Genomic DNA, 21227 nt, shown 5'->3' with positions numbered 1-21227 from the left:
TTTCCCCAGGGGGTTACACTGGACATAGGATTGAATTAGTAGGTTACTTTTGGGGGAAAATCACCTTTGCCGCTGAATCCACATATGGTAAAATCTATGTCGCTAAGTCTGGGCAACCCCTGTTCGGATGGCCACACCAAGATCAATTGGGCATCAAGATAGATCCAAGAGCCAATCCTCCTGTGTACTCTGTTGCTAACACCAGTGATCCTGATCGTAATCTCATGATTGATAAATTGAAATCTGAGTTTTCTGATGTTTTTAGTGGAAAACTTGGTCAGTTTTTGGGTTTCAAACACACTATTAAACTCAATGATGGCGTTGTTCCTGTTCGGCACAGAGTCAGGAACGTCCCTCTTACCTACAGGGATAAACTTAAAGTTTTGCTCAAAGACTTGTGTGACAAGGACATCATTGAGCCTATTGAATCCTCCCCGTGGGTTTCCCCGATCGTTATTTCGGTTAAATCCAATGGCGAATTGAGGCTCTGTGTAGATCTTCGGAGTTTAAATAATTCAATTTGGGTAGATGCTCATCCCTTGCCAAATCTGCATGAGATGGTTTCGACATTAGGAGGTGCTGAGATTTTCTCGTGTATAGATTTGGCAAGTGCCTATCATCAAGTCGTTTTGGATGATGATTCCAAACATCTGACAGCCTTTATTACGCCAGAAGGTCTCTTCAGATATAAACGCATGCCTTTTGGATTGGCTAGTGCCGCTTCCGTCTTTCAAAGGCTAATGAAAGAGACACTTGAAGGGTTGACAGGAGCTATCGCCTTTCAAGATGATATTCTTGTATTTGGGAAAAATGTAGAGTAGCATGATAATAATTTAAGGAATGTTATTTCTGCACTATCCTCTAAAGGTCTTACTCTTCGCCTTGATAAGTGTAAAATTAGAGAAAAATAAGTTGAATACTTGGGACATTCCATAAGTGGTGCTGGGATCAGACCTAAGCAAAAACACATTGAGAGCATCATTAAAGCCCCGGTCCCAGTTTCAAAAGAACAATTGGTAGCCTTCTTAGGATTAATGGAATTCTATGCCAAATTTATTCCAAATTTTTCTTCCAAAGTTGATTCCTTTAGACCACTTCTAAAAAAGAATGCAAGGTTCTTATGGTCTGACGTAATGACGGAGGCATTTCAGAACCTTAAAGCTTTTGTTGTGAATGCACCCTGTTTAAGACCTTTTGTTATTGGGAAAAAATGTACCCTTATGGTTGATGCAAGTAGCACAGGGTTAGGAGCTGTGCTCATGCAGAATGACTGCGGGACAGAATGGATAATTGCCTATGCTTCAAGGGCCTTGAGGGATGCTGAAAAACACTACTCAGTCATTGAAAGAGAGTTATTGGCGTCAGTTTGGGCAGCTGAACACTTTAAAACATTCTTGTGGGGAACAAAATTCACTATTAAGACTGACCATAAGCCTCTTATTTACATGATGGCACCAGGTGGAGGTCGAACTTTATCGGCTCGCCTGGCCAGGTTGGCATCCAGGCTACAATCTTTTCATTTTGAGATGGTGTATGTAAAAGGGAAAACTAACATTCATGCTGATTGCATGTCTAGGTTGCACACTTCTTGTGATGTTCCTTGTGATGATGATGAATGTGAAGTAGCTTTTACTTCGCAAGACATTATGTTAGTGTTTGGGGAGAAGTTTGATTTGAGTAAGGAGTCCTGGGTAAGAGAAATGGAGAAGAGTATTGAATTGACTAAGGTTAAAAATTACATTTTACAAGGATGGCCAGAACAAAGGAAGTTTTCAGGCGAGATGATGAGCTATGCCAAAGTTCAAGATGAGTTAGCAGTCGAAAATGGGGTTCTCATGAGAGGTGATAAATTCATTCCTCCTTTTTCCTTGAGAGATACTATCATTGGTATTGCCCACGAGGGGCATTTAGGAATCTCGTTTACCAGGAGACGCATAAAAGACTTCTTTTGGTGGCCAGGAGTGGACAGTTGTGTGGAACACTATGTCCAAAAATGGAATGTCTGACAAAATATCGAAATCAAAAATATCGAAATACAAAAATATCGGAACAAAAATATCGAAGTCAAAAATATAGGAATCCTATCCCTAACAAGGTAAGTACAAAAATATCGAAAAAATAATATCGTAGTACAAAAATATCGAAATTAAAAATATCGTTTTTTTAAATGTATTAATAATAATGTAAAAATAATTATAAAATACATATAATGTTACAAATATTAAATAAAAATATTAAAACATAATTAAAAAATTAAAACTAATACATATACATTTAAAATAAATTAAAAACTTAATAATTTAATGTAATTTTATATTTTTTAATTTCATTTAATTTAAATTTTTTTTATTTTTACCCTGTACGACTGTACCCCAAAAACCCAAAACTGACCCTGAACCCTAAAAATACCCCTTTACCCAAAAACTGAAAACTGACCCTGAACCCTAAAAATACCCCTTTACCCATGAACTGAAAACTGAACCAGAACCCTAAAAATACCCCTTTACCCAAAAACTGAAAACTGACCCAGAACCCTAAAAATACCCCTTTACCCAAAAACTGAAAACTGACCCTGAACCCTAAAAATACCACTTTACCCATGAACTGAAAACTGACCCTGAACCCTAAAAATACCCCTGTACCCATGAACTGAAAACTGACCCTGAACCCTAAAAATACCCCTGTACCCAAAATTAATTAATATTATTTAATTACCAATTAATTATTAATTAACAATAACAATAAAGTAAATATATTAGCACATTTGCTGTAATTAATTTAATTTATAATTAATATTATTTTGCACAATTAATTAATTAAGAATAACAATAAATTATATATAAAAAATTACTATAATTAATGTAATTAAATAATTAATAATAATTATTTACCAACTAATTAATAATTATAAATATGTAAAAAATTATAATAATTAATAAACTAATTAATAGAAATTAATTACCAATTAATTATTATTAAAATATGTACAAACATATATCAATTAATTAATTATTATTAAATTACTTCCCACCCTATTCCCCTATAAACCCATAACCCGCTACAGAACATATTTATCAATTAATAAATTAATTACAAATAATTAAAAATTAATTCTCAATTAATTAATTAATAATTCCTACTAATTAATAATTAATTTAACATAATTAAATTACTTCCCACCCTATTCCCCTATAAACCCACAACCCGCTACAGTAGTAAAAGACAATATTTAATTAAATAACATTAAAAATAAATAATAAAACATAATAAATACAATATAATATACACTAAATTTATTTAAAAATTGATATTAGTAACATCAAAGTTATTAATTTCGATATTATTAACATCGATATTTACAACTTCGATATTACTGATATCATACCAATATCGATATTTAGACTGTCGATATTACTTACCTTCGATATTTTTGTATATCGATATTTAAACTTCGATATTTTTGCATATCGATATTTAAAAATCGATATTTTGTCTGTGTACCCCAAAAATGTTCAGAGTGCGCCAACAGTGATAAGTCTGCTGTTCCTTTACGTCCTGAACCTTGTCCTGTGGAGTGCCCTTTCGGTCCTTGGCGAAAATTAGGCCTTGACTTCATTGGTCCATTTTCCGTTTTACCTGAACATGAGAAATTTGGCATGGTTTTGATAGATTATTTCTCAAAATGGCCAGAGGTAAAAATGGTTAGGGAGATAACAACCAAAAATGTAGTGGAGTTTTTGGATGAAGTTTTTTGTAGGGAAGGAATTCCAGAAGAATTAGTGACCGACAATGGACCACAATTTACCAGCAAGGATTTTCATTGTTTTATCACCAAATGTGGGATTACGCACAACAAGATTGCTGTATTCCATCCGGAAGCCAATGGCCAGGTTGAAAGATTTAACAGAGTTGTGAAGGAGGCTATCCAACTTTCTGTTAAAGGTCATTTGAATTGGCGTAATGCTCTTCAGTCTATGTTATTGTCCTATAGAACATCTCCTAACTCTGTCACTATGGTTAGTCCATTTGAACTTTTAAGGGGTCGAAAACCCAGTACTCGGTTAACTCCATGGTGGTTAAAAAAAAGTTTGAGTGACTAATGTGGTTTTTCAAAGGTAGATTATGATTTGGTTCGAGACAGGGTTAGCGCTTATAAGGATAAGATGAAGGAGAGGATGGAGGCCAAGCAGGGATCAGTCAGTAAACATGTCATTAATGTTGGTGATTTTGTTCGTATAAAAAGAAAGGAAGGTGTTTTGAAAGGTGGTCAAATTTGGTCACGTCCCAAGGAAGTTATTGAGGTTTTCAAGCATGCTGTCAGAATTGAGGATGGGAGTGTTTGGAACTTGAACAGAGTTTCCATTTTTAAAGGCAAAGATATGGTTGCGTCTGAGGATGGCAGTAGTGCTTTACTTAAAGGCAAGGATGTTGTTGTGTCAAGCGATGATAGCAACGTTTTTCTTGACTTTGAATCTGACTGTGGGGTCCCTGGAAATGCAGAAATCACTTCTGGGAATCTTTTGGGTGAGAATACCAGTACTAGGGTTGTAAGGACCACTCCACCTATGGAACCCTCAAAAAATTGCCTTAGGTCTCACCGTCTTCCTGCAAGATACAAGGATTTTGTCATGAATTAAGTTTGAATTGTATGGGATTATTCTTTAGAGTTTTATTGTTATGTTTTTTTTTTTTTTCATTTCATTTACAGGAAGGGAGGTGTGTTGTATACTGTACACTGTATATTGTTCCTGACACGAGATGGCACGTGGTTTCACTCGTGACATCTCGTGTCAATCGCTTTCTGTTATGCACACAAGCTACTGCATCTTTTGAATATGTATGTGTGTGATGGTTTTAGAATGATAGAGAATTAACTGTTTTGACTGGACTTGCTCCAGACGTGTTCCTATTAAACTCTTCACTTCAAGGTTCCTGTGTCCTCCAGTCTTTCCTACATCCACCGCCGCAGCAGGCACTATGCGAGCCACCACTGGTGCTCACAGAGAAGACATCACCAGAGCTCACACTGAGTTCATGTCGCTGCCCCTAGCTCTAACAGAACCCATAAACGTATGAATGACAAGGCGACCGCAGCGGTTCTTACCCTAAAATGGTGGAAGTGGCTGAAGGACCTGTCGAAGGTTTGGTTCTGTGCTTCGGTCAGCTCTTGAATGAGCAGCTGGTGCTCGCCTGTCAAGCCAGTCTGGACCTCAGCCGACACAGTCACGCGACGCATCTGCTTCTTCCTCCTGATCAAGGCCCGCCTGTTCTCCACGGCTTCGTCCGTCATGATCACTAAGGAAGGACAAAAGAGGAGGTAAAGAGCCTTTGTGTGGGAGTTAAGGGAGGAAGTTAGCAAAACCAAGACACACAAAGAGATGCCAAAACAAGCCATTTTTTGGACACTGTGGCACTGCTAGATTAGAATCTGGGACTCATAATTGGTGCCAAACTGACATGAAGGCAAGCGTGTCCTTGACAGTAATGTCAATATGCCTAAACCCCCCCCCCTTGAGAGGGCATCGTTCACATGAGCAAGAGGGCAGTTTGTATATAAGGCCCACTTTTGGCTTTGAGTGACCATAAGATATTCTGGGCTAAGAAATAAACTTTGTTGTAGTATGTCAAAGGTAAGAAAGGCGAAAAGGTGATAAAACCAAAGGGAACAAAACACAGAGAACCTTTAGTGAGGGGTATCAAAAAAGTCTAAAAACAGGGTGTGATAGGAGGGGGTTAGGACAGAGTTAGGAATAGGAATAATGCAAGGGAAAGTCTTTACACTAAAGGCAGGATAAGGGTTAATCAAAAATAATTTGAAGAAAAGGATAGGGGAAAGAGTTTCTGTTAAGGATGGTGTTGAATATAGATCGACAAAGCTTGGACAGGGTACGAGGAAGTCCGTAAACTAGGAACAGAGTAAGAGAGTATGTGGCTCTGGGGTGGGAAACATTCTTTACAACGCAACTTTTTACGATGCACTACCATTACGACGCAACTTTTACAACGCAAGTCATTACAACGAATTGAACTGGAGAGCGCTCTAGGATAGGGAATAGTTTAATTACTATCCGACACCTTCCCTACTATCCACGGGGACTGGAGTTGGAATAGTAAATTAAACTATTCACTATCCAGCGCCCCCACACTCAAGTCGTTGTAACGACTTGCGAAGTTGCGTCATAATGGCATGCGTTGTAAAAGCATGTGTTGAAACGTCATACAACCCTCTGGGGTATGATTAGGTTTACTGGGCTCACTTAGGAGTTAGTTAGAATAAGAAATGTAGTTCAAGTTAATGTTTATGTTCACTTGTGTTGCTCACTTATCTTAGCTTATTGTTTTCCACACTTTTTGCATTTGCTCCAATTTTACATTTTCTCACTTACAGTGTCTCACTACAATATTTTGCAACGTCCAGTCTCTTTCTAGTTGCATGGATCCATATAGACACTACCTGCTGAATACCCAGGATGTACGTTTATTCCCAAACATTTAGCGATTTAAGGTAGTACTACCATTTAAGACAACTTATGAGTCCAATTATGGAACAGGAGATAAATGGTGCTCCTGTACGTTTACTTACCCAAACTACAATGCAGGACTTAATGTACTTAAATATTTCTGATCAATGTTGGGGTTTTCTTCGTCTTTTCTTCTGCTTGCAATGGTGGTGGAATCTGACCACAATATGGCACAGAGATCTAACCCTGTTGCATTTGCTTTGCAATGCAACACATTGATATTGTATCGCTCACCTTTCCCCGAGCTACCGCCCTCTCACCGGACATCCACAGATCCTGTTGGCTGCGAATTATGCAACAGAGGTGCTTTGTTAATTATCAGTAACCACCTAATTTACTTTTAGGATTCTAGGAACTTTCTAATTTACATCTGTCGAGATGCTATTTTTTATATCTTCAATAATTTGCATCACTCCAGTAACCTAGAGGTGATGAATTAGTACGTGAGAAATGTCTTTATTTAATAAACATGGGGCAGGTGAATAAGCCATAGTCCCAAGAGCGCTGAGATTTCCATAGGAAATTGTTTTTTAGATGTGTTTAAAACGTTGGTGCTGTTTGACAAACCTTCATGAACTTGTGTATGATTGGAAAAGACATCTCATTCTTCATTTCAGATTTTTTTTTCTGCGCCACAGAAAGACCGGCTGAACGGACTCACAGCTATCTTTACAATAACGTCGAAATTCATGTACAATAGAGCCCTTTTGTGTTTTGGGGTACATCCATACAGTGGTTTGAGAGGTTTGCATAACCGTAGCATAGGGTGTTGTGCAGGCTTCAAGGGATTAATTTATTTTATGGTTTGTTAATTTTCATTTTTTTATTTCTGTATAACGCAACCCTTGTGAATGGATGACTGAGAGCTGTACATAAATTTGAAATACAAAAAAGATTCAATTGAAAAGCAGGCATTGCAACAGATTCAACATCGAATTATTACAGATCGTGTTCTAACAAAGGGGTCTTCTTAGAGAAGCCAGTCGGCAGTGCCCTACACCCACCAGAATGAAACCAGACTAATAATTGGGCGCCTGTCGGAAGAGCTGATGTAGGAATGTTAGGTTTTACTCAAATAAGGAAGTATGGAATTGAGCATTCAGGGGGGTTTGCAATAAGCATCTGTGTGGTTAATTTGGAGTCAAGCACGAAACCGTGGTACTTAGCGGGGTCAACAAGAGATGGGTGCTACAGTTACTAGTAAAAATGAAAGCCAAGGCTGAAAATGAAGTTTATCTCGACCTGAAAAACAAAGGATAAATGCAGCGTCATCCGGGCAGCATTTCAGACCGGTGTGAGTCATGCAAGGCTCGCTGGTTGATAAACAATTCTGTAATCCGATTACAACAGCTTGAAACAAGGTAATAAGGTATAGCTCAGTATCAAAAGCTTACTCATGGATGGACACTCCATGTTCGACCACCAGGTCTCCCAGAGGCTCCATCCAGAAAATGAATACCGCCGGTGAAATAATACACTATGTTTGTCTGTTAATCAGATCTAAATACACACATGCACATATATCTACAGGCTGCATTAACTGCATATTTGTGTCTATCTTTTTTAGAAATAACCAATTTAAAGACCTAAATCCCACCAATTAGGGAGCTGAAAACTTTTCCAACTCCATTTTAAAGGGAAGAAGGAAAGAAATGGAGCCGCACAATGCATTGCAGTATCATCCATAGCTAGAGGTATTTATGTACCAGACTGCTAAGAGGGAAAGAAGAAATGTAGAGAATGTCTGCTAACATGGTGACCAAAAGGGCTTCGCACTCCATCCTGGGCCCACACTACTACAACTGGGCATTTGATATGGCTTCCACTTGCAAAGAGGTCCATTTTGAGTTAACCTACTCATAAAAGATGCCATGCAAAACGTTGTTGTTTAGAACTCGCTCATTGTTTTCCTGCATGGATGTCGTCTACAGTCAGAGGATTGACCAAGAAGCTCCTTGCAATCAGCAGTGCTGATTGACCTGCGCTTCCAGGGCTCGAGTCGTCAACCTTGTACAATTTGTTTTCTTACATGGTGCACAGCTTCCCATTGTAAGGTATATCATCAACTTCAATTGGATTAGGATTCATTTTTAGATCAAGTCTGTGTAAAATACTTCATAAGGTACAATTGTCCAAGGAAACGTTGGTTTGTTGGCTTACTACCAAAAACCAGGAGCGGGCTGCACCACATACTGTTGGACAGCTAATGATTAGCCAAGTAAATGAACCTAGTGAAAAGTTAACCAACATTTCTAGGTTTGGATTCAGATACAATGGTTGCACAACGTTACCAAAATAAAGAGATCTCTCTCTCTTGATCTCTCTCTCGATCTTTCTCTCAATCTCTCTCTCTCAATCTCTCTCTCTCAATCTCTCTCTCTCAATCCCTCTCGATCCCTCTCGATCCCTCTCGATCCCTCTCGATACCTCTCGATCCCTCTCGATCCCTCTCGATCCCTCCCGATCCCTCTCGATCCCTCTCTCTCCATCTCTCTCTCGATCTCTATCTCTCGATCTCCCTCTCGATCCCCCTCTCGATCTCTCTCTCCCTCCCTCCCCCTCACTCTCCCTCGCAGGTCCGTAGAAAGTAATTTCCATGTAGACCTCATCCAAACATCAACATCCCTAGGAAGGAATGTCCACTCAAATCCCTAATATGTCATAGCAGTGCGGGCCATTCCTCATGACCCGCTTCCACACGCTTTACAGATGGTGAAGAATTGACCAGGGACCCTGCTGAACATCTTATGCAAAACTCACTCCTGACGCCCACTGCCTTTCAGAGAAGACACTTACACTCCTTCCGCATTCCTATATCCAGGCACTTCGTCAGACGGCACGCCTGGCACTGCCGGCGGTTGTTTTTGGTGATGACACAGGATCTCTGAAAGGGACAGCTCAGGTGAATGCTCCGTTTCATGGCACGTCTACAAAAAAAAAAGTAAATGAAAGCCTGTTACAAAGATTTTGGTACAGTGTCACGACAGAGAAGTTCTTCTGTTTCAGCAAAAAAAATGTTATAACCGTGTTCCTGATTTAATCCCCAACTGGAAATACAGAATGGACATCCTGTCAATAAAAGTACATGCATCAGTAACAACTGCCCAAGATCCCAGAGCTTAAGGGATGAAGCGAAGCTTGAACCCTTGATCCTCATTAATAAGCTACATTCTGTCTCCTCCAGACATTCAGTAAGAACACATTTATAGGTGCAAGGGAAGGACAGACCCTAGGCCAACAGATTCTCTTCCTTCCATAGGAATGCTAAATAGTTTTGCTCTGAGAGTTTGGAACATCCCTGGCCCTACAATGATAGCCATCTCAGATCCAAAGAAAATATCACCCCACCCTTCTAGCCATCTCACTATTTCCCAAACAAAGATCTACAAGCTATTTATTAACTCTTATTTGGAGAAATGATATGAATATTTGTTGCATTAAAATCAAACAGAGAGTAGTCTGTGTATAAGTAATGCTGTCCCTACTCCATTGTGACAATGAGACACTTCTTTTTCACTTTCCTTCTATCCAAATGTTACATATTCTTCGAATGCAGAGGGCGCCACTGACTGGGAGGAGTTCAAGAGTCACTACTGTGAGTTGATCCTACTCACCCCATTTGCACGACACTTTACTGACCCTCAGTGGTAAATTCCCCAAGATAAAAATAAAAACGTAGGAGTGAACATGTAGATTCAAGAAGAGATATTCTGAAGTGCGGCAGCACAAACTTTACAGACGCTGCATGGGAAACCCACAGAATCGGCTTTTGTCCCGACACTAGAAGCATGCAATACTTTTGGCAGGATTGTTAAAAAAAAATAGATGTTCAAGTGTAAATACAGAGAAATCGTTGGAAATCTGGGAGTCAGGACTCCTTTGAAAGTTGTGATCCCTGTTTAATGGCTATATCCTGAAGACTCAGCAGTCCAGATGCTTGGGGTTATATTTACATCAATATATCAATTTCCCTGCAGCTGGCCGAACGGTCCATACAAGTCCCCTCTGAATGGAAATACTGTTTATATAGACTCAAGAATGACATGTCGCCATCTAGAATGGAGGGCAGGCAAGGTGGAAGTAACCAAAGCTGGCTAGTTGTGTATTGGACTTACCCAAGCCAAATATCTGAAAAACATTATTAAGCTCTCAGGAAAGTTAATGTGGGCTATTTCCTTCAGAGAATCAGGTCTTCTGGGATTGACCCTCACGAGAGAGCCATCATTTTATCAAAGTCACAATGTCTGATAAACATATGGATTTTCAAATAGAGAAGTGAGGGAGTCTGTTACAGGAGACTCAACAGAAATCATCAAGAGGGCAAGTATGTCCCTCTTCCTTGGGTGCAGGAAAAAACGTCTGTACCCCTGACCTGTGGTTCTCAATCTGTGGTCCGAAGAGCCACCGCCCGCAACTGTTAATAAAATTAAATATTAGCAAATTAATAAAGCACATGTAAAGAAAGAACAAATCCAAGTTTTAAAAAAACTCTAAACGTGAGGAGGAATTTGAAATTGGAGGCCAACAATTAAGTTGTTATCCTCATCTTGATTCATGGTTGCAGCACAAGTACTGCAAACAGTCTAGAATGAACAAATTTTGTCCTGGAGCAGCACTAGTATAAGCCGGCAAAAAGAGGAGGCATTAAGATTTATTGGCTTTGCAAAGCTTGTTTTACTGTCACATCGACTCTTGCATCTAGTCAAACATTTTAAAATTCCTTTATCTTGATGACATTTTCATATTTTGAAAACTTTTTTCACTTTTCTTTACATTTTTTAAGTTGCTTATGCCTAGTACTTGACTATTTAAGTCCTCAATCTTGTTGTATTTTGCTTTTGTATTAACTTGTCCCCGTCTCTTCTGAAGCGGAGCAAGCGCTGGGCCGCCCTTGGGTAGCTATGCGCTATATAAAAATCCAATATTAATGTGCTTGACTGGATACAGGCAATCTATGCCTTGGCTACCTAAAGTTATCCACTGTTGTACATTGTATGTGGGTGAGCGGAAGCTCGTTTTGGTGGGAGTTATGAACTGTGTCTAGCTCACCTTCATGGTTTATGTACAGGTCACCTCTGCCTGGGTAAGAACACCTTTATCAGGAAGAATGCTCCCTCTTGCTCATTATTGGGGGAGACTTTATTTTATTTTGCTTCTCTTGGTTCAAAGAAGCCGACCGCTTTGGAAAGGGGAGGTGGGCTCTTCATGTTTTGTTTGTTCGCAGCTATTGAGTAACAGGTTTATTTGTGCTTAGGTTACGCATTTTTTCATTCTTCATCTCAGAAACTGGCTAAAATATTCTAGGCTTCTGCTTTCGATTTCACAGTGGCGAGAGTAATACTTTTATTTGATTTATAATAAAAATCATAAAAGGGTGGAGCTTACCACCATTTGGTCAATATTTACATCTTTAAAACAACACAAAATCAGCTTCAGGTCAAGATAATGCAAAAACAACAGGTGATGGACCGAATGTGGATCAATGTCACACACTCAACCCAGTCCAAAGATCTGGGCCCAAATCCATCGTTTTTTTGCACTCCACACCACCCCGGGTTAGACAATGGCGATATGCAAATCAGCTCTGACCCTGTGCCCCATGGGAACAGTCCAGTCCGAACTACAAAAGCCATGTCCTTCCCAGAACGGAATCAAGCATCCGAGGACCGGACCGGTTTCGAGGTAACACCTCTCATCAGTCCGGCTAGCTTGACTCCAGTGGTGTGGAGTGCCTGGGACCCACGTCTGGGCATCCCCAGCGCACTTAGGGCGGAATTTGCAAAAACAACAGGTGATGGACCGAATGTGGATCAATGTCACACACTCAACCCAGTCCAAAGATCTGGGCCCAAATCCATCGTTTTTTTGCACTCCACACCACCCCGGGTTAGACAATGGCGATATGCAAATCAGCTCTGACCCTGTGCCCCATGGGAACAGTCCAGTCCGAACTACAAAAGCCATGTCCTTCCCAGAACGGAATCAAGCATCCGAGGACCGGACCGGTTTCGAGGTAACACCTCTCATCAGCCCGGCTAGCTTGACTCCAGTGGTGTGGAGTGCCTGGGACCCACGTCTGGGCATCCCCAGCGCACTTAGGGCGGAATTTGCAAAAACAACAGGTGATGGACCGAATGTGTTTTACTGTCACATCGACTCTTGCATCTAGTCAAACATTTTAAAATTCCTTTATCTTGATGACATTTTCATATTTTGAAAACTTTTTTCACTTTTCTTTACATTTTTTAAGTTGCTTATGCCTAGTACTTGACTATTTAAGTCCTCAATCTTGTTGTATTTTGCTTTTGTATTAACTTGTCCCCGTCTCTTCTGAAGCGGAGCAAGCGCTGGGCCGCCCTTGGGTAGCTATGCGCTATATAAAAATCCAATATTAATGTGCTTGACTGGATACAGGCAATCTATGCCTTGGCTACCTAAAGTTATCCACTGTTGTACATTGTATGTGGGTGAGCGGAAGCTCGTTTTGGTGGGAGTTATGAACTGTGTCTAGCTCACCTTCATGGTTTATGTACAGGTCACCTGTGCCTGGGTAAGAACACCTTTATCAGGAAGAATGCTCCCTCTTGCTCATTATTGGGGGAGACTTTATTTTATTTTGCTTCTCTTGGTTCAAAGAAGCCGACCGCTTTGGAAAGGGGAGGTGGGCTCTTCATGTTTTGTTTGTTCGCAGCTATTGAGTAACAGGTTTATTTGTGCTTAGGTTACGCATTTTTTCATTCTTCATCTCAGAAACTGGCTAAAATATTCTAGGCTTCTGCTTTCGATTTCACAGTGGCGAGAGTAATACTTTTATTTGATTTATAATAAAAATCATAAAAGGGTGGAGCTTACCACCATTTGGTCAATATTTACATCTTTAAAACAACACAAAATCAGCTTCAGGTCAAGATAAAACAAAAAGAATAGGAAAAGCAAAGAGAATATAAAATTTCAATTTCACAGTGGAAGCATACACTTTTTTTTTAGTTTTTTCTTTACAAATGTTTGTCTTTTAATCACGGTCTGAATTCGCACAGATTTGCTTTTACAGGATGCTTGTGTCCTGGCTGATGACAACCTCAAACCATCCGCACAGGATGACGAAGATGCTTTAATACGAAACCAAAGGGCAACAATCTGCTTTCTCTCCGTGCCAATGAATGTTATGTGGGTGTCAGCAGATTGTCACATTCAGCTTCCAGAGTCTCTGAAATCCATGTTAACAAGCGCACTCTCTCTGGATGGACTCATTTTTACTCTAACACCGGTTATGTTGATCCCTGTTCTTCTGTAATAAGTGACAGCCACATGCAGACACTGGAATATCATGTTGGATCAATGAGTGATTATCAGTTAATTAATAAGCGCGGTGATACTGTTGGTCTTCGATCTCTGCTTGCTGATCTGTCGGCGTGGAAACCTGGATCAGGTGTACTCTGCCAACACGCACCAGCATTCGGCCAGATGTGGTGTAGTCCCTATCGGGCTCTGGTACTCCCCGCTGGACACGCTTTTCTTATCGATACATTCCTAAGTTTCAGATTGCGGAAAGCATCTCCGAATAAAAATGACAGACAAGTTTAAAGGTTTACTTAAGGTAAGTCAGTTACGAAGATGCCAAGCTGATCCATAAATGTATAGAATAGCTAAGAGACCGATCAATAATTAGCAATCAAAGAGCTCAAGGGGGTCTAGTAAAACCAGAACAGATTCACCTTTGGCAAGCTGGGTCGAGGGAATCCTCTAGTATGACTTTAGACAAAGGGATTCATACATTTACTACATGATTCACAGGCTTTCAACCAATGAGAAAGAAGCAGAAAGAAACATTTACTATTAAATACATTTGGTGATTCTCTCACCATTCTAGTATATTGAGCTCAGGTGTTCACATGAAGCATGATTTTGTTACATGTATGTTATCAAGTCTGGGCCCGTTAAGTTGCCCTTGGAAAGGTACATCCTCATCCCGAGCACTTGGAAAAATCCCAAGTCTTTTCCGAACTAGTCTAACAGATCCTTTAGCATACCGAATGCAAGCCGTGAAATGATGGCATGGTGTACCGCGGTATCACAGTCGAAATGGACAGAAAGGCAAAGTTACCGCAGGTTAGGCCAAGCGCAATTTTCTCATTTATTTTGTACACATTCTGGAAAGCAATTTAAAAAAAAACCCTCCCTGATGATTTTTAAATCATCACATTTATCGTGCCATTTTATTACAACACATTATTCATCAAGCAGGGATTTTTCTTCTTAGATATTCCCAACTGCGTCAAAGTTTGCTCTGCATCTCCTCAAGTTTAATGTCCACTATTTTCCTTTTTCTTCCACTTCTTGCTGCAAGCTTATTTTTGCCACAGAATAACCTACCACTTGATGTGAAATGAGTTTCCAGAGTTTTGAGAAGAAAAGCACACAAATCAGTACAGCCAATAGAGAAGTTTTAAGTTGCCTCCATCCATGCTCCACAGCCACTGACCAATCTTAGCAAATCCCTGTCCAATCCATCCAAACATGGCACTTAATCCTTTGCAGGCACCAGATTCCACCAGCTCGGTCATCTCATACATAATGTTGACAATGTAGCTATGTTTGGGATGTATGCGCAGCACTCTTGCCTGGTTTGCCATACAGACTCCGCCCTTTCTCTGCAAGCAGCATGTCCAGCAAAAGACTGTTCCGAATGATCAGGGTCCTTATTACAAGCAACTCCTTGTTAATAATAGTTATTCCTCATGCTGCATTTGTTGCCAGCCTATGGTCGACAGTTTCCTTATCTTTACATTATTTAACACCACTCCCACTACAGGGATAAAGGCTCAAAAAATGTCTCTTGTATGCAAAAAATTAGGTTTGCTAATTTAGGTGTCCAGTCTATTTTTTCAGTGTGACCGATCGTTGGAAAAACTAAAGCTGTATCGCAACTACCTGCCCAATTGTGCAGCAGTTGCAAATAAGAGGACTTACCGCGCACATAGTACATCCCTTAAAACTTACCTCAAGTTCTGCAAAAGTTCTGTTTCTAGTTGCATAACTCTGCTCCCATTCGCTTCATGCTCCATTTTCTACCGCTTCATTCCATTCTTGTTTTTGCACCATACATAAGGTTACTTGCTTTGCATAATCTACGCTCATCCTTGGAGATGGCGCCTCATTTTCCCTTTGGTTTGGCTCCTTCCCTTCACTTGCCATACCTTCATCCGGTCTTATTTTTTCATTCAATTCAAGGTTCTCTCTCCACTGTTTATTTTACAAATTCGTTCATGCACATCAGGAGGAGTAAAATTCATATGGGTAGTATTTGTTAGTGGGGTAAAGAATGCCGTCATACACCCACACTGGTTAACCCATCTAAAAGTCTCAAAGGAAACCTAAGCATTATTATTTCTCCAGGAAAATAGGTAAAACTGACTAGCTATAGATACATTTGCTAATGGACAATCATAATTTGTATAAAACAGTTTATGGCAGGCGGATGATGAAACAAGTTAAGAAACGCACTACAAGTCAACGTCTACGACAGGGCCAAGTGGAAGTATGCGGAAACTTCCATGACAGAGGCTGGAAGATAGGAACAGAAAACTATTTCAACAGACATGATTTTTACGTATTTAGCAAGCATCTGAAAATGGACATTGTAATTGTAAACACTCTCAGGATGAAAGGCACGTGTAAGTCGTCATACGGATAAATTCTTGTTAATCAAAGGTTTGATGGTTTGGCTAATTCTCTTAAGTTGTACACCAGGGGCGGCATTAGGCATGTGCAAGCTGTGCACCAAACCCACGGGCCACCATGCCAATATATATCCTTAATATAATAATCCTCTGAGGATGGATACATATTTGTGTAGCGGCCCCTGGCAGGGATTTGGCAGCCTCCGGCTCTATTCCACTTCCAAACACCCTGACCCCCCCCCTCTCTTCACTGGCCTCCGCGCTGCGCCTGCCTGGACCCCCTCTTTCGGGGCCCCCTACCTACGCTCCTTGTCCAGGGCCGCCATGAGCCTAGAGCCGCCCCTGGGTACACCCGCCTCTAAAAGATAGATATGCAACATCCACCCCACTACAGACACAGTTACGGCAACTACTAGTGTTTCCAAGATGAATTTGCAGCCTCGCTGTGCCATATTAGCTCCCATCAGATCAAGTAAAATGAGGAAACCTAGGTCAATACACTCATTCTCTTTGGACCTACCCTACAGTCTCTACTATCTGCCACATTTTACACCATTTTTGGTGATCATTAAGACCTAATATGGTCCTCATCACTGCTCTTCCAAACACGACTTGCTGAGGTTTTTCTAAACATGAACCCAATCCCCAGGGCTCAAATCATGGTCAAGGGCATTGTGTACAGGTGGGGTAGCAACATAGACCTGGTGGAGGACAGAATGCACCTGTAGGAAAGTGGAGTATTATGTGGTGTAGGGATTAGTCCTAACCATGTAATACTATTACAATACTCTAGGATTTTCCTTGGATTCACACTAATAAATCCTTAGCTCAGTCCTGGTAGAGTGGCAAAGAGCAGCCAGGAATTACTAGAGGAACATATGCTAAGCATTTCAGAGTACCAACATGGAAGATAAGTGATTGACACGCCTTAAGATAGAAAGAAATACAACACCAATTTATGAAAAAAATAGTGTAATTTTATCTTAATTTAAACACCAAAATGAACGGAATAGCATACATATAACCAGAGTTATATATTTTAGAAGTAATTGAAAATCAATCCAAAATTAAGTGAAAATGTATCATTGCGGCCAATGAGAAAAACACTAGTGACAAACAGTCACTTGCAAATCAAGTTACATTGTACCCTTGCAGGGTAAAGGAGATGCGGGTCCCAGCACCAAGCCACAACAGCCAGTTCAATTTTGCCTGACCTGTGGAGCCCGGGTGCAGAGTTTGTCCCGGCCGCCTGTGGTTCAGAACAGGAACCACAGGAGAGCTGCTTTTACCGCTGAAACCATGCTGCAAGGAAAAAAAGAAACAAAAAGACAGCAAAGGTGTGGTTTCTGACATCAGTCGCAGATCAGATATAGTTCCCTCTTAATGCAGTGTCGAGTGAAGAGGTTAGTTTTTTAATTTTTTTTAATTAATTTGTTTATTGCAATTTCAAAGGCAAAAAGAAACAAGGTACATCAGAACAGAAATAGGTGGCGAATCACAAGCATCAATCAGACAATCATGAGAGTAGCAACATCTATCAAAGTCAGCAGTTTCGTACGAATAGTTACATCTTTAGAATATCAAAAAGGCAGTAACATGAAGGCATCAGCAGAAAGAGAAGACAAAGAACCATGCAGTGTAGGCCAACTTATTAACAAAAGCACGTCAACCTCTGTGCCTGGTGATCAGCGCTCCAATCTCGCTGAGAAAGCAGCGCGAACTAAGGAGGTGTTGTAGGATCCATCGCAGCTATCATGTTAGTCGAGTCAGTGTCATCGTAACAGTCATCCCTCGCCCTCCCCTCCACACTAGTCTGCATGTCTCCATCCTCTGCTTCATCCCTGTCTTGTGCGCTTGACATTAACGTACCATCCAGTATTAGGGACCAAATGTTTTCAGGTCTATTCATCGGGGGCATCAGATCACTATATAATTCAGTTTGAGTACAACAATATATCAATTCTCTCTTCCATAAATTAAGGGAAGGGGGAGGACCTCTCATCCAGGTTCTAGCAATGCACCATTTAGCTATTAGAAACGCCATGTCGACTAATCTCCTCTGGACAGGGTGTAAGGGTTTGGAATATCCCAGGAGGGCTAGCAGAGGGTCCGGGTCCAGGGCTAGAGACAGCACTCTGTTAATTTCACCGTATACCGCCTGCCAGAAAGGGGAGACGACGGGGCAGGTCCAAGCTACATGAAGAAAATCCGCCATTGGGGCACTGCATCTTTCGCACTCAGGTGAATCACGCAGGCAGTACCTGCATCTTTCGCACTCAGGTGAATCGCGCAGGCGGTACCTGTGAAGTCTCTCTGGAGTGTAATAAGTTCTGTTCAAATATTTAAAGTGTATGAGTCTGTGGCGCCCATTTAGGGAGATCTTTCTAGTGCTAGCACAGCAATATTGCCAAAGTTCCTCGTTCAGTTCGGTGGCTAAGTCATGCTGCCAGGCTAATCTCGGCTTTGTGTATGAGTGAAGGGGTTAGTTGCCTGGACTGGTGACCAATAAGCCTTGGCAGTGGTAAGTGGAGCAAAAAGTAACTGACGTCCAGTGGTCCCGGGGAACACGATAGCAGCCTGTAAGTTTGTGGAAGTTAGGACTACAGTTCCTACAATGCACTTGACTACCTGGATTTGGGTGATCCCCTGGGGGTCCAGATGGCCAGCAAATCTTCAGATCCGGAGCGCTGTTTTACATGCAGTTTGCAGGGGACTACTGCCACTTGTACGGGGGAGTCTGCAGGTGCTTCAGGCATCCACAGGGATCTCTTAGCCAGAGATTGTTGAGTTTTAGCCGAGGAAAAGGCACAATCACGCAGATCAAGGTCTGTTGCGACAGGGACAAAGTATCTCTTGTTTTGGTGCTGTGGGCAAAGTCCTGTTGTCACCACACTGAGGACAAAGCAAGGCAGCAAGGCACAACTTACTGCACCACCCAGTATAGTCACTGCTAAATCACTCCTAAGTCACAAATGATATACTGCCCACCTCAAACGACCAGCTGCCACATGGCTATAAATTAAATACAAGTATAACAGAAAGATGAGAGGCAATATGATCCTAAGAGACGTAGGAATCAAGTCTTTTAGAGTTTGAGAGAAGATCAGGTTGAATGTTGTGATGGTAAGACACATGAATGGTCCCACGCATTGGTCGAGATGGTACATTGAAGACCAATCACAGCTGCGGAAGAATAGCGTGGGAGAGATCAGGGCAATTTGGCAACTGCCAATTGAGTACGGGAAATGCTCTTTATTAGGTAGGCAAGCACCCCCAAAACGAGTTCCTGTGATTTAGTCTGCTGAGACTAGCAGAAAGCACTACAAGGGGATGGTGATGCCTGGGAAGCAATGGTAGAATTTTTTGAAATATTGTAATGCTGGAGCTCTGAAGAAAGACTGTAGAATGAGACACTACAAAATTAAGCTAAAGACACTACCTCAACCTCATAAAATCACATCATATAGAAGATAGAACTGACATTTCAGCTGAAGAAAGAGGTCCCACGTGATTTTTAGCTTAAAGAGTTATTCTCTTAAATATTGGATGCCAGTGTGAAAAAAAGGCTGAATGGAATTACACCACACTTTGAGTGAAAGAACACATTCTCTAAAGGAAGTGCCTTGTCTGTGTTTCATATACATCAGTTCAGTTGTTTTCAAGAAATTAGTATTTAAAAAGTGTTTCATGCGAGTGGCCCGCCCCGCAGTGCTAACATAGCTACCCCTACAAGAACGGTATTAGAGATCTGGGATAGGGTGGTGATAATCCGGGGCATCACAATGGTTCCCTCCCCTAACACACCTATCGCACTCAACCCCATGTTTGCCCTGCCCTGCAAACTAAGGCATTTGGTGCATGGATGGAGGGAGAGTGTCGGGCTATTCAAGACCTTTTTCAGGGCAAAGACTTCCATACGTTCAAGCAATGTAAACAAACCTTTCATCTCTCGATGGGGGGCACGTATGTAATACTCCCAGCTACGGCATTGGCTTAGCTCCCAGACCTATACTCAGGAAGCCACAAGACAGCTTACACAATTTGAATCTGTGGTTCGTAAGTATAAACGTTCGAAGAGTGAATTCGAAAACCTACTCCGGTTTGCAACATTCGCAACGACCCACATCTCATGGATATCAGACACGATGAGCCATAGACCTGGACGAGGATTTTCCTCCAGAGGGGTGAGTTAGACTGTGGAGGGACATCCCAAGGGTATAGCAGAGCACCCCGCAATGAAAGCCAGAATACAAATTGATGACACCGTGGTATTACACCCCAATCTGCCTGCATCACATATTTCCAAACTCCCCCAACTTGTGTTAGAGTGATAGAGGGGACCTTATTCACATTTGGTCGCCTGCCCCAGTCTCACAATGTTTTGGAAGGAGGTCCTCAGTCGCATCAAAGAGGTGGTGGCTTTTCCTATTCCTTCCTCCCCGCTAGTCACGATTTTAGGTATTAAACCCTCAACGCTAAAAGCCATGACACACGCAGAATGGCACCTGAACCTTCATACACTATTTCACCAGGACTAGACACTCCCGGTTGGTCCCCCGGGACTACGGGCCTTACAGTTGCTTGAGGACTCCCTGGAGCCTTTCTCTAGGGATCGGAAGCCGGAATCCCCGGAGCGGTTCACCTGAATCAACGGTCCTGTCCCCTCCCCAAAATCCCTTTTGTCCCCAACTTGGGATATGGATCCTTACAGCCATCCGTCTTTTGCTCCCTCCCCCCTTGGCGGAAGATCCCTCTGGTGGTTTCATTTCTTTCTTTTGTTTCATTATTTATATAAAATTGTCGATATTTCTCTAGTGTTCTTACAGTCTAAAGACAGGGGTGGCTCTAGGCGGCCCTAGGCAGGGAGCGTATGTAGGGGGCCCCGGAAGAGGGGGTCCAGGCGGGGCGGAGCGCGGAGGCCAGTGAAGAGGGGGGGTCAGGGTGTTTGGAAGTGGAACAGAGCCGGAGGCCGCCAAATCCCTGGCAGGGGCCGCCACGCAAATATGTATCCATCATCAGAGGATTA

At 41.5% G+C, this 21227-nt stretch overlaps 1 protein-coding gene across 7 annotated transcripts in view; it reads right to left on the bottom strand.

Annotated features, from left to right (window-relative positions):
* The window catches only part of NR1I2 (nuclear receptor subfamily 1 group I member 2), a 400665-nt gene that overhangs the window by 107732 nt on the left and 271706 nt on the right, over positions 1–21227 (bottom strand). For all 7 annotated transcript variants that reach the window (XR_015299392.1, XM_086935603.1, XM_086935608.1 and 4 more), the window contains 2 exons: positions 9318–9448; positions 5105–5295 (listed from right to left, as the gene is read on the bottom strand). Coding sequence is in view for 6 of the 7 variants with exons in the window: in XM_086935603.1 (XP_086791729.1) it covers positions 5105–5295; positions 9318–9448 (322 nt within the window). In the remaining variant the exon portion in view is untranslated. The remainder of the gene's footprint in view (positions 1–5104; positions 5296–9317; positions 9449–21227) is intronic.

Source organism: Lissotriton vulgaris, chromosome 8, assembly GCF_964263255.1.
Source record: "Lissotriton vulgaris chromosome 8, aLisVul1.2, whole genome shotgun sequence".
Classification (NCBI taxonomy): domain Eukaryota; kingdom Metazoa; phylum Chordata; class Amphibia; order Caudata; family Salamandridae; genus Lissotriton; species Lissotriton vulgaris.
This window is presented reverse-complemented; position numbering and strand designations above follow the sequence as displayed.